At 35.7% G+C, this 14203-nt stretch overlaps 3 protein-coding genes across 5 annotated transcripts; all 3 read right to left on the reverse strand.

Annotated features, from left to right (window-relative positions):
• Nucleotides 1-947: 947 nt before the first annotated feature.
• LOC110822408 (late embryogenesis abundant domain-containing protein / LEA domain-containing protein) lies at nucleotides 948-3219 on the reverse strand. The gene is made up of 3 exons (XM_022052522.2): nucleotides 2942-3219; nucleotides 2070-2137; nucleotides 948-1693 (listed from the first exon to the last, which is right to left on the reverse strand). Exons 1-3 carry the CDS (start codon nucleotides 3133-3135, stop codon nucleotides 1107-1109), a joined length of 849 nt encoding a protein of 282 aa, XP_021908214.1. The 5' UTR covers nucleotides 3136-3219; the 3' UTR covers nucleotides 948-1106.
• Nucleotides 3220-3899: 680 nt separating this feature from the next.
• Nucleotides 3900-10379, reverse strand: LOC110822168 (AAA-type ATPase family protein). 2 transcript variants are annotated; one of them, XM_022052184.2, is made up of 8 exons: nucleotides 9906-10379; nucleotides 9494-9589; nucleotides 8759-8869; nucleotides 8179-8488; nucleotides 7737-7827; nucleotides 6351-6684; nucleotides 5469-5617; nucleotides 3900-4761 (listed from the first exon to the last, which is right to left on the reverse strand). In XM_022052184.2, the coding sequence occupies exons 1-8, from the start codon at nucleotides 10185-10187 to the stop codon at nucleotides 4236-4238; spliced, it is 1899 nt and encodes a 632-aa protein (XP_021907876.1). In that variant the 5' UTR covers nucleotides 10188-10379; the 3' UTR covers nucleotides 3900-4235. The 2 variants fall into 2 exon arrangements, with proteins under 2 accessions (XP_021907876.1, XP_021907877.1); XM_022052185.2 differs by having other exon boundaries at nucleotides 8759-8864; nucleotides 9906-10044.
• Nucleotides 10380-11886: 1507 nt separating this feature from the next.
• On the reverse strand, nucleotides 11887-13898 carry RL4 (RAD-like 4). 2 transcript variants are annotated; one of them, XM_022052186.2, is made up of 2 exons: nucleotides 13248-13808; nucleotides 11887-12170 (listed from the first exon to the last, which is right to left on the reverse strand). In XM_022052186.2, exon 1 carries the CDS (start codon nucleotides 13526-13528, stop codon nucleotides 13271-13273), a length of 258 nt encoding a protein of 85 aa, XP_021907878.1. In that variant the 5' UTR covers nucleotides 13529-13808; the 3' UTR covers nucleotides 11887-12170; nucleotides 13248-13270. The 2 variants fall into 2 exon arrangements, with proteins under 2 accessions (XP_021907878.1, XP_088073462.1); XM_088217336.1 differs by lacking the exon at nucleotides 11887-12170 and adding an exon at nucleotides 12185-12484 and having other exon boundaries at nucleotides 13248-13898.
• Nucleotides 13899-14203: the final 305 nt, after the last annotated feature.

The following is a 14203-nucleotide window of genomic DNA, read 5'->3' on the forward strand; positions in this document are numbered from 1 at the left end:
TAGTTAGTGTTTTTTTTTTCTTTAAACCTATGTTAATTAAGTTAATTTTGTATCTTGTTGTAGTTATTATTAAGAAAAATTAATTGATTCAATTTAATTATCGTAATCTATCATTGCACTGATAAATTAAATTATTAATTCTATTAAATTAAATATTATAATAGATTATTATCAGTTCATAATACAATTAAAAAATTATAAATTTTATATTTTCAAATAACATTGAAACTCATAACTTACAACACAAATTTCTTGCGGGGCAAAAAAGCCAGCAGTAAAATCTGATGTTGAGACCTCAAGAAGGTAACTTAACTAAACCGACATGAAAATACTATTATTTCTTTGAAATTAAAGACATATATATGCATGTCTAGAGGGAGAACACATTTGCTGCAATATCTATATCTACATGCATGTTATATATAATGGAATCAAAGTTGCACATGGCAAACCAGTTTGAGTGAATCTCGTGTTTGAACGTTGACTGAAAATAGTCCCAAAAGTATGTTGCCTCTCCCGGCAAGGATATAGACTGAAGGAGACGTGCTAGAAGAAGATATCTCTCTCCCCCTATATATATATATACACATATGCCCATATATAGATATAAAAATGGTAAATTGATGAGGACATTGAGAAATGTTTTTAGTCCTTAATAAGGTACACAGTTACAATCCGGCCAGGGTTATAATTACAGAATTTTTTACTTATTTGAGAGAAGGGAGAAATTTCACTTTCATCCCGGGATTCTAAGAAGAAGCCTTGCAAAGTAAGTAACAAGATATATATGTAAAGAAGAAAAACATAAATCTAGAAATTTGGGCAAGTAAACAAGAAAATATGAAAATAATTAGGTTGTATCAGGCATTGCATTACCATTCTCTCAGAAAATTATGATGTGATTTTACGTACCCAGATTAATTTAACACTTAAAAACACTACCAGTCTGTCAGGAAGATTTTTGCATTTGCATTTGCATTTCAAAAACTTGAATACAATGTTTGGGATCCTAAAATTATTTCAGAGACAAACTATGAGAACAAGAAATTAACCATACAGATAACAAGAACTCACTGAAATAGCTTCATGCTGTTGAAAAATCTCGTTTAAAGCTCTCCGCCAGGGCGGCTTCTCATCTTCTCTCCTAATTTCCCGGCAGCCTCAGACGCCTTCTCCTTCGCAGCCTCGTAACTAGACCTGGTCGATCTGTAGGTCTCCTCCGCCATGTTTTTTGCATCATCATAAGTATTGGCAGCTCTATTTTGGGCATCATATGCCTTGTCCCTAGCAAAATTTGAAGCTTCATTGATTCTTTGCCTAGCTGCATCATAAGCATTGGCTGCTCCATCTTTCATCCTCTCTCTAGTTTCATCATATGCATTGCTTGCTCTATCTTTTCCATATTGCCAAGTTTCTGCTATTCTCTCTTTGGCATCACTAGCCTTCTCTGAAGCTTCTTTGCCATCACTGCCTGCTCTCTCTTTTCCATATTCCATTGCTTCATCTGCCTGCTCTCCGGAATCGCTATCTCTATCAATGGACATTCTAATGACATTTCCCGGCTCACCTGGATCAGATATGTCCATTCCGTCATGGTTGCCATGTTCTGGCTCATCTGGATTGGATAAGTCCCTTCTGTCACGGGCATTGTTCCTGGCATGTTCAGCCATTTGGGAAGCATAACCTGATCCCTCTGGAAGAATTAACACAAAATCCAGTCAAATGAATGGAAAGAATCCACACAATTGTCTGTCATCTGATATTATAAATTTTGGCAATAGAATAAACGCAGAGAAAATAAAGGAAGGAAGAATTAAGTCAGGATCATTATAATGAATTCTGAAAATTACAACTCATATGAACCTCCTACACTAGGATAGATGTCAGCAAATGACCGTTAACAACGGAAGAACCCTAAACCAGAGTCTCTTCCTTTGCCTGCTCAAAGATGCTAGTTAACATGGATATTTAATCTTGCAAAACGAGAGAGATAATCAAGTTACAACACTGTGCAGATAAGATCTTTGTTTAGTGCAATATAAAAGGGAAGGAACTGGATAAACAGGTACCTGATGCCGCTCTTCTCATCATCTGAAAAACTGCTTCTCTTGCCTCCTCTGGTTTATCTCCAAATTCTCTGATAGCACCATTGAAAGAAAGGTTGTCATCAGCCACATTATACAATAATATTTTGCAAGCCCTTGTCTTCTTCTTGATCAAACAAAATGCGAATTCATGCATCAAATTAGTTGAATAAGAATTAGGATTGATGTACTATAATCAAAATCATGTCGTAAGCCTGTAGCTCTGTAGGAGAGATTTTATCTTTTTCAGACGACTTCTTCTTTCAAAGTTCAACGGATGATTGTTATAGCTAGTATATTCTCCCTTGCTAGTTATAGCACATGCAGTGAATAGTCGCATAGCCAAGGTCAGATGGCTGAACAACGTTTTCCCTCATTGAAAATAATGGAAAATAATTTCTACGCGATTTGCAAATTAAGCAAAAGCAAACAGATCAAAGTATAAAAGAAGTGAATCTGATTCACAAAGGAAGAAAGCTGAAAAAATCCCGTAGTAATTCTCCCTCAAATTTCAATTACAGTACTCTATGAGATGTAACAGTAACACAGTTCCAAGAGTAAAATATGTAACATGTATACATGTACATATATGTATATATATATATATATAATACATATAGCGACTGCAGGCGAAAAACCAAAGTGCTGCCCGAAAAGTCACTCTTTAATCTTAAAAAGATAATGCAGATTACATCAATGAGACCCCAGAATAGAATCACTTGAAAATTATTTAGTTCATGGTGCGATAGATAGAAAATCGGTCGAAGTCTAAACTAAATTCATTCTCTATCATAACAAATTGAAGACGCCAAAGAAATCGATGGAAGTCTAACTAAACGATAATTCATTTCACTTACTCGGTGAACTTGTGATATGCCCACTCATACCAAGCGTCGAATCTCTCTGCATCTTCCTTGGCCTCTTGAGTTTTAAGTCTGGCTTCCTCCTCCGCCAGATTCCTCCCTTCTAAATCATGCTCTGCCCATCCCCAACACACCTCCGCCGATACCAACGCCGTGAGCACCACTATCATGAACACTCTTTTCTCCATATTTCGCCGTGGAAAAATTCAAACTCAAATTTAATAACGATCGAGAAACCGAGTGCAAATTCAATCGCTCTGATGAACAGACAGAAGCCTCAAGACCCTTCTTATAGTGCGGGAACTATCTCTGTCTGTTTTTTTTTTTTTTTTTTTAACGGATAAAGTGCGTTTGGTGTTGCCACGTTGATTTAACGAGGGTTACGTGGAGGTTTAGGGAGAGGTGTACGGTGAAAGGTCGGTTTCTGGATTTGCAACACATGTCCGGGAGACAAGGACACGCGCCGGTGATTGGCCGCATATTTTGCGTCGCTTTGTACTGATGTATGGGTGCAGTTGGTCTCCGACTTTCTGACCCTGAATTGCAGGGAAGAAGAAGACGGAGAGTGAATCTTCTGCGGAAGTTTAGCGCCATTTATGGTTTTGAAAAATATGTTATTGCTTAGCGTCAATGGGGTTGAAGCGCCAAACTGATGTATTGCCGGGAGACATTTTAAGTACCCGGAAAATAAGATATTTATTTAATTTAAGTAATATTTATATAATTTAAAATATAGTATCTCATATTTAACTTTAAATTTCTTAATATATTAGTTTTTTTTTTTATTTTTTATGTTTATATTTATTTTAGATATTTTGAAAAATCTGTCAACGTTTGATGATACTAAACAATTTATTGATCTTAATTACGATTGACTAAAATGAATGGGATAAATATAAAACTTTTTTGTAATATAAAAGAGAAAAATATTTCAAAATATAAAGAATAAAGGTAATATAAACTAAATTATTTAAATTTTTAAATATTACATTATTATGTATTTATTATTTAAGATAAATTGCAGGATGAAACAGAATCATGTGTTTTCCCATTTGAAGGGGGGAAAACCCTATTGTTAAATCCCAATTGCCCTAATTTAGAATCCCAAAGAACACAATACCTAAATTGCCATCTCTTAAGAGTCAATCTAGAGATAACATCTACTTCATCAACCAAAGATATAAATCTAACATGACAAAATTTGAATGGTATAACCCAGCAGATAAGTGAATAAAGGGATAAAACAAAATTCCCGCAATACATCATGCTTCAATTAGAACCCTACTAATCAACCTACATTGACGGCCGGCTGACTGCCATCAGCAGCTAGTTTTACTCGCCGGTGATGTTCTGCAACTTTGTAATCTAAAATCTCTCTAAATAACTGGGAATCCAAAACACAGTCCGGGCGCCCATAAACTGCTGCTTGAATACCAGCCATAAGTTTCGCTATCTCACGGCCAGAGAACCCTTCTGTCTTCTGGGCAGCCTCCCGGATCACGTCTTCGGAGATATCTTTTATAGTTATGTTCTGTGGCTTCTTTTTGAATGGGTTGTTTTTTATATTAGATGTGTTTTCACCTTCATTAGATAGGTACTTACGCAGGTAGAGGTTCAGAAGATTGAATCTCTCCTCTTCCCCAGGAAGTGGAAACTCAATTACTTCATCAATTCGATCCGTGATGGCACTGTCGAGATCCCCTGGCCTGTTAGTAGCAAGGACAAGAACCACATCTCTTGATTGGTCCCCCGTTCGGAAGAGCAGTGCATTTAAGGCGCTCCGTTGAGCTTCACTCATATGCATGCTGTTACGCCTGCATAACATCAGCAATATGTAAATGTGTTGTAAGATACTGCAAGTAGTCATCCTATCCATTTTGAACATTATGGTGTTGAGGATGATGAAATTTGGACCTCAGATAGCAAGCTAAAGGAAAACTATCATGCATTTACCCAGTTCTCGGAGGAAACAATAATTGTGACTTGAAACTATCTTTACTACCAGTAAAATGCCTTGCACATAGGTCAGCACCCCTTGGTGCTGTTATTAATACTATATTTTATATTTTGTATTTCAAAAAAAAAATTATTCGGAACAAATTTAGTTATTAGCAAATCCACACTTTTAGAAGGAAATTTGGAATACATTGTTCAAATTCCTAATGAAATTTGACGTAAGATAAATTTTTAACATATAAATAAAATTTAAGGTCCTCTTCTAACTGAAGTCGGCAGATTTTCCAAATGAATTTCACAAAGTTCCATTTGAATTCTCTCAGACATAACCTTAACTTATATTTAGGACGAAATTTTTTTTAATCATTCCCCTGAGATCAAAACCCTAGAAAGTACTCCAAAAAAAACCTAGAAAGTAAAAATATAGCAATCCTACTTCTCCATTTTCTTCGTTTGTGCATCTGCATGAATAGTTAGGTTTTCCTATACCCTCATGAAACACAATTATAAGATGACAAAAAATATGATATTCTATTTCAGATATGTTAGAGTTAACATAACTTACTCGCATAAGAAAGCATCAGCCTCATCAATAAAAAGCAGCAAACCTTTATTTGACTTTTTAGCCCAATCGAATATCTCATGGATTTTGGTAACAGCCTGAGCACCTAGGGGTGCAACATCTCCTCCTGTCATCATAGCATAATCCAACCACTGTGGTAGAATAATCAATAGTCAAAGCTAGTAACAAACTGATTAATGTCTTTTTCCTTCACATCAGAACCAAAAAGACAATAACAAGGACCATAGGGAAAGTTGCATAACTAATTTGAGGTCAAAAAACATATCAAAACAAGTTGCTGATGTAAAACATTATTAATTTCCAGTCCGTGGGAGAAAAAAGAATAGTAAAAGCTCTTGATAAAATGTCAAAACAAAAAGACATTTTTTTTAAAAATAAAAAACATCTGAAACAAAGAGACAATAACAAGGACCATAGGAAACGTATAACTAACTTGAGGTCCAAAAACATATCTAAACAAGTTGTTGATACAAAACATCATTAATTTCCAGACCATGTCTTCCCATGTGTTTCAGATAATTTTGTATGTTTTCTTCTAATTTTTGAGACATCATTGTACTTGGATACCATTTTTACAAGTAATGCAGGAGTAACCTTGATTTTTTGGGTCTCGAATCTGTGCACCCTGACCTAGAGGTGGAATGGCCTGACAAATAGACCTGCTAGAGCCGGCCCTAAATATATGTATATATGTATATAATTCCTGGATGTTAATATCATTTACCTAGGGTCCTAACTCAAGAGACAATGTTCCCGTTGCCAGAAATTTGATAGCTCATATTGAAGTTGGTAAGAGACATTTTTTTTCAGGGAAAAAAAGAAGACAAAGAAAATATGAAATAAAACAATGAACAAACACCATACCGATTTTCGAGCTATTTCCTTTGCAACCATAGTTTTACCGGTACCAGGAGGCCCATAAAACAACATGTTGCGAAATGGTGCCTGGTGAGTCCTGGTGTTTGCCGTAGCTCTAGCCAGGTGCTCTATTCTCCTCTTCAATGAAGGATGGAGGACCACATTTTCAAAAGCCTTTTTACCATCGGCAGGCCCTGCAGCTGTGGTGTATCTCGAAACTATGTTCTTAGCTTGGGACATCATCCCTGACCATGGAAATTTTCCAATAGATGATTCCCTAATAAGTGAAGGCTGCCCCAGTATCCGGTTAACATATCCCCATGTAACCCTAGCACCTTCTCTGTAAACATAATAAGACACGTCAAAATTATTCCGCAATGTTTTTCGGGTAATGAGAAAAGAATTTAAGTGTCAGTCAAATTGCACCAACTTTGTCCCTTATGCATCAAATGCACCACTTTAGATATAACTTGAATTCACCATATACAATAATTCATATTTCCTATCAAACAGTATGATGATGTACAACTAGTCTGCGCTTACTGCACAGTACTAAGAATGTTCATTAGAGTTAACTAGAGTAGATGCAGATACAATGAGGGTGACGTGGTGTTCAGAGGCATTGTAGCAACATAGAATAACAGTGTTGATTCAGTGACACAGAACTCTATTGCTAGTTGCCTGTCAGAACCCTTGCTTATTATTCCCACTCGGTGAGGTATATATGGAAGTGTATGGAAACAGAGAGAGAACAGAGAAACAGAGATAGAGAGAGAGACAGAGAGAGACCGTCAGAGAGTATTTGTATTTCAATTCTTCGATGCATTCTTCATGAAAACAAGCCTATTTATAGGCGTAATCAATGATCGGATGTGACGATTTGTTAGGGGCACTGGCCCGTTACAGATTGGTTGCATCGGTTGCAACCTACACAACGGATTTCGTTACAACAGCTAGCAAACAACCTACCAAAATCCTAGCAACACCTCCCAGATTCTTCTATGGGTGAAATGACATTTATCCTGGTATGTATTTTTCCCATTTTACTGTTGTACATGAATTCCCCTTTTTACCCTTCTCCTATAAAACACCTTTAGATGCTTCTTGACATTGCCTTCCTACTTAACGAAGTGTCTTCTAATGTCTAGGCTGAAACTTTGCAAATATCACTTGTAAGAACCTTGATGTCAAGAAATTAATATAAAAAGCTCAGTTGATAGAGTTGAATTTAGCTACATACATAAATCAGTTGTTAATGCCAGCTTCGTTATCGAGACCTTTTGCTAAGAAGGTATATTGACAATTAAATAGAAAATCTTAAACATCGCAAAGACAAGTACAATATCCAGCCAACAAAAGAAAGCAAAGTAAAAAAATTGAAATAATGCATACCTAGTTGTATAAATGCCTGCAGCTAATGCAGTAGCTCCTCCAACCGTCATAAGCAACTTATTCCTATCAGTCAATAATGCCCTAACACCCCCTATACAAAGTTTTCAAACAAAATTAAACTAGAAAAAAAGTAATGCCAATAACAGCAAAGCTTGAAATGACAAGAATGTGCAATTCTACAGAGCACCCACTCTAAACATGCAAATGAGATGTAGTTAGGAAGAATCAGGATCCAAAATGCAAAACCTTTGAACAGAGTGAAACTACAATTAACATTATTCACTACAATCAGTTCAAAAACATGCCATGATCCGGGGTGGGCTAGTACTACGGTATCAATACAATAAGAATATGAGAAAAAGAATGAAAATCCATAGCAAGATCAATATTTACATTTTGAGGGTTGTTCGGTGGTAGCAAAGCCTGTTACTTAGCAGCATACCTTCAATGTGACTAAAAGTTGTGTTGATTGCAGCAAGCCATTTCTCTCTTTCACCATTTATCCGTTCAACAAGCATTCTCCTATTGTGGTCCTCGGTCAATTTAGCCTCATGGGCCCGGCCTTCAGCCTCAGCCATGGCCTTAACTCGTATCGTTTCCCGTTCGATCTCAGCTCTCTCTTTCTCAGTCTGCCGTTGCTGAGCTTGAATCTGCTCCTCAGTAGCTCTTCTTGCTTGTTCTTTGCGTACAGATGACTCCTCTTGCATCCTGACTAGTTCAGCATTATGACGCCTCTGAGCTTCATGATCTGTCTGCAAGGTGAAACTCTTTGATGGTAAGGTGAAACTCTTTGATGGAAGTTTGTCGTCAATTCCATCTTTTTGCCATTTTCTTTTCAAACTATTTGCATTTTTAGATTTCTTTTAAGAGTGAAAGGGGTAAAATAAAAGTGTCAATGAAGTGTAGCATATTTGCACCAATTAATAATAACCTATTGTTTACTAATGATGTAGCAAAGAAAAGTTTCAAATCAACTTATAAACACATCATGAAGTCAAAACAACACACTTGAACAATTATACCTGCATTCTTTTCCTGGCCAGTTCGTCTTCATAACGAAGCATTTGAGCTTTCGCCTGTGCTTGTTGCTGCACTAGATTTCTTTGCTCTTCAGCTACCTTCCTCTGTCTGTCCTGCCAAGACAAATATTATAATTAAATTGAATATTTGAGAGTGAATATTAAGACAAATTCAAAATTATCCAAACAAGCTTAGTTCCATTGCCACCTTATACAAGCAATATCAGCTTTTAAACATCTCAATGAGGAGAACATCAATAATTATTGCTGCCGAAAAAAACTAAATGAAAATACAACAAGCACAATGAAGAATGTAGTCAAAACAAACAGGGTGTAAACGAAGAAAGTAGTAAAAAAATAAAATGACTATAATAAGGGTGTAAATAAAGCAATTACCTGGTAAGTTAAAATATTTCTAAAGTGGATTCTGAATGTTCAACATTGCAAGTACAAACATACACAGATGCCCTTAATTATTTATAAGAAGGGTGTAAATAAAGCAATTGCCTGGTAAGTTAAAATATTTCTAAAGTGGACTCTGAATGTTCAACATTGCAAGTACAAACATACACAGATGCCCTTAATTATTACAAAACCTTTGCTCATTCATATTTGAAAAGGTAAAAAAAACGCAAAGCCTTCACTTCATATGGAAGACCAGTAGAAAGTAATGACGATAATCAGATGTAGAGACGAATTCTTCAGGGAATGAAGTGAACAAGATTTCTTATCACTCACAACATCAATTTGAGCTTGAATTGCTTCATAATGAATCTTCTCCGCTGCTAAATCAGCTAACCGTGTCTGCTCCTGCTTCCTCATGACGTCGAAAACCTGGTGAATAGAAGTAATGAGAAGACAACATATCCCACAAATATGTATATCACTGATCTAGGTCGCACCACATTTTTAACAATTGCTTAGTACAATAAAAAATTTGCCGGCTTTATGGTGTATGTTCTTTCATACTTCCAGAAACAACACACGCCGAATTTGAACCAGTAACCTACAGCTCGTTTTCGCTTTATCTTTATTTAAACGGAGCATACCAACGTCATTTTCTCCCTGAGCTCAAAAAATTAAGCAATCAACAGGCTACTCCTGACTTTAAAACACCGAAAATGAAGGTAAATGCAAAACAAGCCTTAACCTCTTTGGCATGCGTAGAACTGTTGATTTCTCGGAGAGCTTTGGCACCTCTCTCCAAAGCTTCGGGGTCGAAACCGCCTTTCGACTCCTGCGATTCCGCTTTGGTATCGGCTTTCCCATCCGAAGATTGGTCGGGAATACTGTTCGACGACGAAGAAGAGGACGAGTTATAAAAAGAAGGGAAACGAAAAGGCGATTCAGCGTATACGATATTTTGGATCGTGGAGAATGAAGCGACTGTGGCAGCTATCGCAGCACATGATGATAATTTAGAAGCAGCCATGAATATAACCAATACAAAAAATAAGTTACGAGATTTGAGTGTTGAAGATGGAGAAATTGAATTCGAAGCGTCGATGTATCATGTCATCGTGTGGCTGGCGCCACCATAAACCCTAACCTCTAGGGTTTAAGCGGAATAATTTTGACTGTCCCAGACGCCGACGACCGTCCATACCCGAGAGAGGGAAAGAGGAATTTCTTGGCGAGCAATTAAAACTTGAAGAGGGCCCACCAATGGGCCTTGGTCACTTGGACACATCCAGTCCAGTCAATTAATTGGGCATGGCCTCTTCTCCTCTTCTCCACCTTCAAAATAAGTTCTGTATTTAAAAAAAAAAAAAAAAAAAAATTCCCTGACAATAATTTTCTTAAATTGAGTATTAATCCCTGATGACTATTTCACTAATAATCTGTCGGTTTATAATGTATTTAAAAATTATAAATTTTATATGTTCAGTTAATTTCAAAATTATAATTTTCAAATTCTATGTTATAATTTTAATTACTAAGTAATTTTTTATGCACTATCACAAATTTTACATCAAATTATATTTAAAATTTGTATAATTTTTTTGGGTAAAATAATATGTGATATGTAATTTATAGATGAATTACGTATGAAATTATTAAATAATTATTAAAAATTAATGAATTTGTTACAATTTGATACTAAATTACTAGCGGCTTACATTATTCTCCATTTTCCGCAAACATACAAATTTAAAAATTTTATTTACGAAAATATAATTAATTCAAATCAGGAGAATATATGCATCGCACTAGGATAAGAAATTACGATTCCATATGAAATTTAGTTTAGAAATTGAATAACAAATCTATTCAATAAAATTGAGGGATTTTGAGATTTATTGCTCAAATTTTACATAAATCTCCTTCAATTTTACTTTTTATAAATTGTGAATTTATATTTATTTCAATTTAACATAAATATAAAATTTATCAAAAAATAATAAATTAACTAGTATATAATTTTATCTAAAATTAAATTTACTATATTTTAATTTAAATAAATATAATTTTATTTACTGTACACAAATTTAAATTTATTTTCCCGACACTGCATTGAAATATGAATTTATAAATAAGCTTTGCAGAAATTATAAATTTGTTGCAAAATTTGTATTATCGTTTTCCGGACTGTAATCAAAAGAACAAAAAGCTCCCGCCACTTTTGGCCTTTTTATTTGGATGACGCGCGCAACTTTTCGATCACACATCCAAAAGCTTCTCCAACCTTCTACTTCAATGATTCTCAATGTGAATCGAATTTCATCCTCATTTCCACTTCAACCTCCTGTGGATATAGTTCTTCCCTTCCCTTAATCAATTAAATCTCAGATCTGTTTGACCTAATTTGAAGTTTTCTTTATGAACAGATGATAAGGGATGCTTCTTACAAGGTTAGTAAAACAGTACTTAACGCGCTTTCTTGTAATTTACTATGTCGTTCTTTAATTCGTAATAGTACCGATTAGTTATTCATTTATAGATTGATATCAATATTAGTGCATTCATACGATCAATTTCAGTTCAATTCGATTGTTTTTGGAGAATGGATTTGCTGGCAATAAATATTTTGGCAATTGTGGTTCTATTATCGATATGTTTAATTCTTTAATCGCGAGTTCTGATAATGGCGTTTGATCCGATTTCCATGCGTTTCGGAGGAAGAAAGATGGTTTAACCGAGTAATAAAGCAGGACTAATATATGCTTGATACAGTTACACTGCACTATAATTTAATCACGAGGTGCTAGGAAACATTACGAAGAAAAAGATACATAAAAGACGAATATGAAGATGGACAAAGACATAGCATGGGCAACACTCACGTCTTTTCACATCTATCAACTATTTTTGTCTCTCCTCCCCCGTACGGGGAGGAGTGATTTTCACGCATCTGTTGCTGATTAAGTCTACTAGTTGCATCTGACCTTCAGTTGATATAAAATATTTAAGGATACTGCAATATATATATAAAAAAAAAACGCATAAGAAGCAGTATTAGCTTGCACAAACACTAGAGATATATACATTTTCAGTACCTGACTTAAAAGATCCAAAACAAAACAAAACAAAATTACCAGTCACGAGTAAAGACAAACTAAAGCACAATTAAAAGTTAAAAAAACTAGAAAAAGACAATAAAATATCGAGTTGAAGTTGCAAGGCGAAGATCCAGTGTTTGTGCATTTTCAGTACCTTAAATACATTTTAAGTATGCGGCCAAGAGTTCCAGATAGGCAAGGAGAAGATCCAGTCATGACTAAAGACAAACTGAAGCACAATGAAAAGTCAAGAAACTATAAAAAAGACAAAAAAATTCCGAGTTGAAGTTGCAAGAGAATCCTGATCGAAATCTAAAAAGTGAGGCTATTGCTTCGCATCTAACATGTGGGCTGTTTGAGCTAATTAGCATAGGACCATTACTATACAATTTAAAACGTGTAGGATTGGATCTCATGTGGGCTTTCTTTGATTCAGGAACAGGATAAGAGACTGAATGGGAGTTCGGTCACGAAATGCCTTATTCTATTGATTTTGGATGTAAACATTAAGTAGTCAGGTGTGCAGGATATTAGCCTACTTACAGTAAGAGAAACTGATGGACCACAAAAAACTACGTTTCTTCTTGTTTGGTTTATTCTATGACCCCGCAGGGACAACTGGCTTCAGAGGATGGGAAGTGACAGCTTGCTATCTGACTCTGAGTTTTTATATGGTTATATGGAGATAAGGAGATAAAGATATCCATCATTAAGGTCAATCTCGTGCAATATTTTCAATCTAATGTCATTTTACTATAGAACGACTAGCTTTTTGCATTCCTCAAAATAAAAAAAAGATTAGCTTTTTGTCATTATTTTCAAAAGCATTGCTGCCACGGCATTCAAAATGGAAGATTTAAGATTTTTTAAATTAGTATTATCCTGTATTCTTGTATGTAGAGTTCACGGGTTGGAACACAAAAATACTGAATGATGCAGGGAAGAAATGTTGAAATTGTTTTTAGCTTTGGGTAGAGTAAATTGTCCATTACCTGTGCTATTCATGCCCAATAATTTAGATGCCGTTTCCACTTGAACCATAGCTAGGATATGGGTACCGACCGGACTCAATGTCTTTTACATCTCTAATGAGTTTTTCGTAGTGCTTCTTGACTTCCTCTGCCGATTTCCCACCCACAGCCTTGGCAACATTTATCCAGCGGTCTGGGGTGTCCTTGTCATATACAGCAAGGGCCCTTTCAAATAGTTTGTTTTGCTTTGGGGTCCAAGAGGAGCTAGAGCTACGTGAAGAAGTGAGAGAGTTGGATGCCATTAGTGTAGCCTAAATAAATAAGTACAATTTACTGCTGTGAGAGAATATATTTATGGGATTTGGAAAATGCCACACCAAAAAGCCGGAAACCTGGTCAGAAGATGAATATGAAAGGAAAAATTAGTAGGTTGAGTGCTAACAAAAGGAAAAGAAGGAAAGGTAGGTGTTTCAGTCCAGGAAGGTGAATTGAAGTCAAGTTATGGTATGGTACAAATGCCACAGAAGGGAGCTCCTTATAAGCAGGAGGAAAAGGCTGGGCGTTTCAGCCAGTTGGGAGAATATATCCTCCAAAAGGGCAGAATATGGAGTGACCCGTTCCTTTAGGAACCACAAAATGGAGAAAGACAAGGAACAGCGAGTGAAAGTGAAGAATCAGTATCCACGGCTGGCTCTTTATTTTCTTAACCAAACAAGATTCTTGATTATATAAGTGGCAAGTGGGATTTCCCTTTTTTAGTTATTAGTTTGTGGATATAAGATCAGCTGCATATACTTTTTGCTGGTTGAACTTGTCTTGTTTTATCCTAAAAAATTGCATCAATTAAGCTCATACGGCAGTTCCCTTGGATTGAAATATCTCAAGATATAACTGGTTATTTTCATTTTCATAGTCCACGTTAGCGTGGCCTAGTAAACCCTGAAAATAAATCGAACTTGAAGGTGCTTATTGCTGGT

Source organism: Carica papaya, chromosome 4, assembly GCF_054855325.1.
Source record: "Carica papaya isolate Zhongbai chromosome 4, ASM5485532v1, whole genome shotgun sequence".
NCBI lineage: Eukaryota > Viridiplantae > Streptophyta > Magnoliopsida > Brassicales > Caricaceae > Carica > Carica papaya.

What these genes read in the sequence shown, in the direction of transcription:
- RL4 (XM_022052186.2), bottom strand. Translation starts at nt 13,528, where the DNA reads ATGGCATCCAACTCTCTCACTTCTTCACGTAGCTCTAGCTCCTCTTGG.
- LOC110822408 (XM_022052522.2), bottom strand. Translation starts at nt 3,135, where the DNA reads ATGGAGAAAAGAGTGTTCATGATAGTGGTGCTCACGGCGTTGGTATCG. An exon ending in GCATATCACAAGTTCACCGA is followed by an intron (nt 2,138 to 2,941) that starts GTAAGTGAAATG and finishes TGGTGCTATCAG; the next exon opens with AGAATTTGGAGATAAACCAG. An exon ending in GATGAGAAGAGCGGCATCAG is followed by an intron (nt 1,694 to 2,069) that starts GTACCTGTTTAT and finishes TAATTCTTCCAG; the next exon opens with AGGGATCAGGTTATGCTTCC.
- LOC110822168 (XM_022052184.2), bottom strand. Translation starts at nt 10,187, where the DNA reads ATGGCTGCTTCTAAATTATCATCATGTGCTGCGATAGCTGCCACAGTC. An exon ending in GTTCTACGCATGCCAAAGAG is followed by an intron (nt 9,590 to 9,905) that starts GTTAAGGCTTGT and finishes TCTATTCACCAG; the next exon opens with GTTTTCGACGTCATGAGGAA. An exon ending in TGGCCAGGAAAAGAATGCAG is followed by an intron (nt 8,489 to 8,758) that starts GTATAATTGTTC and finishes TTCACCTTGCAG; the next exon opens with ACAGATCATGAAGCTCAGAG.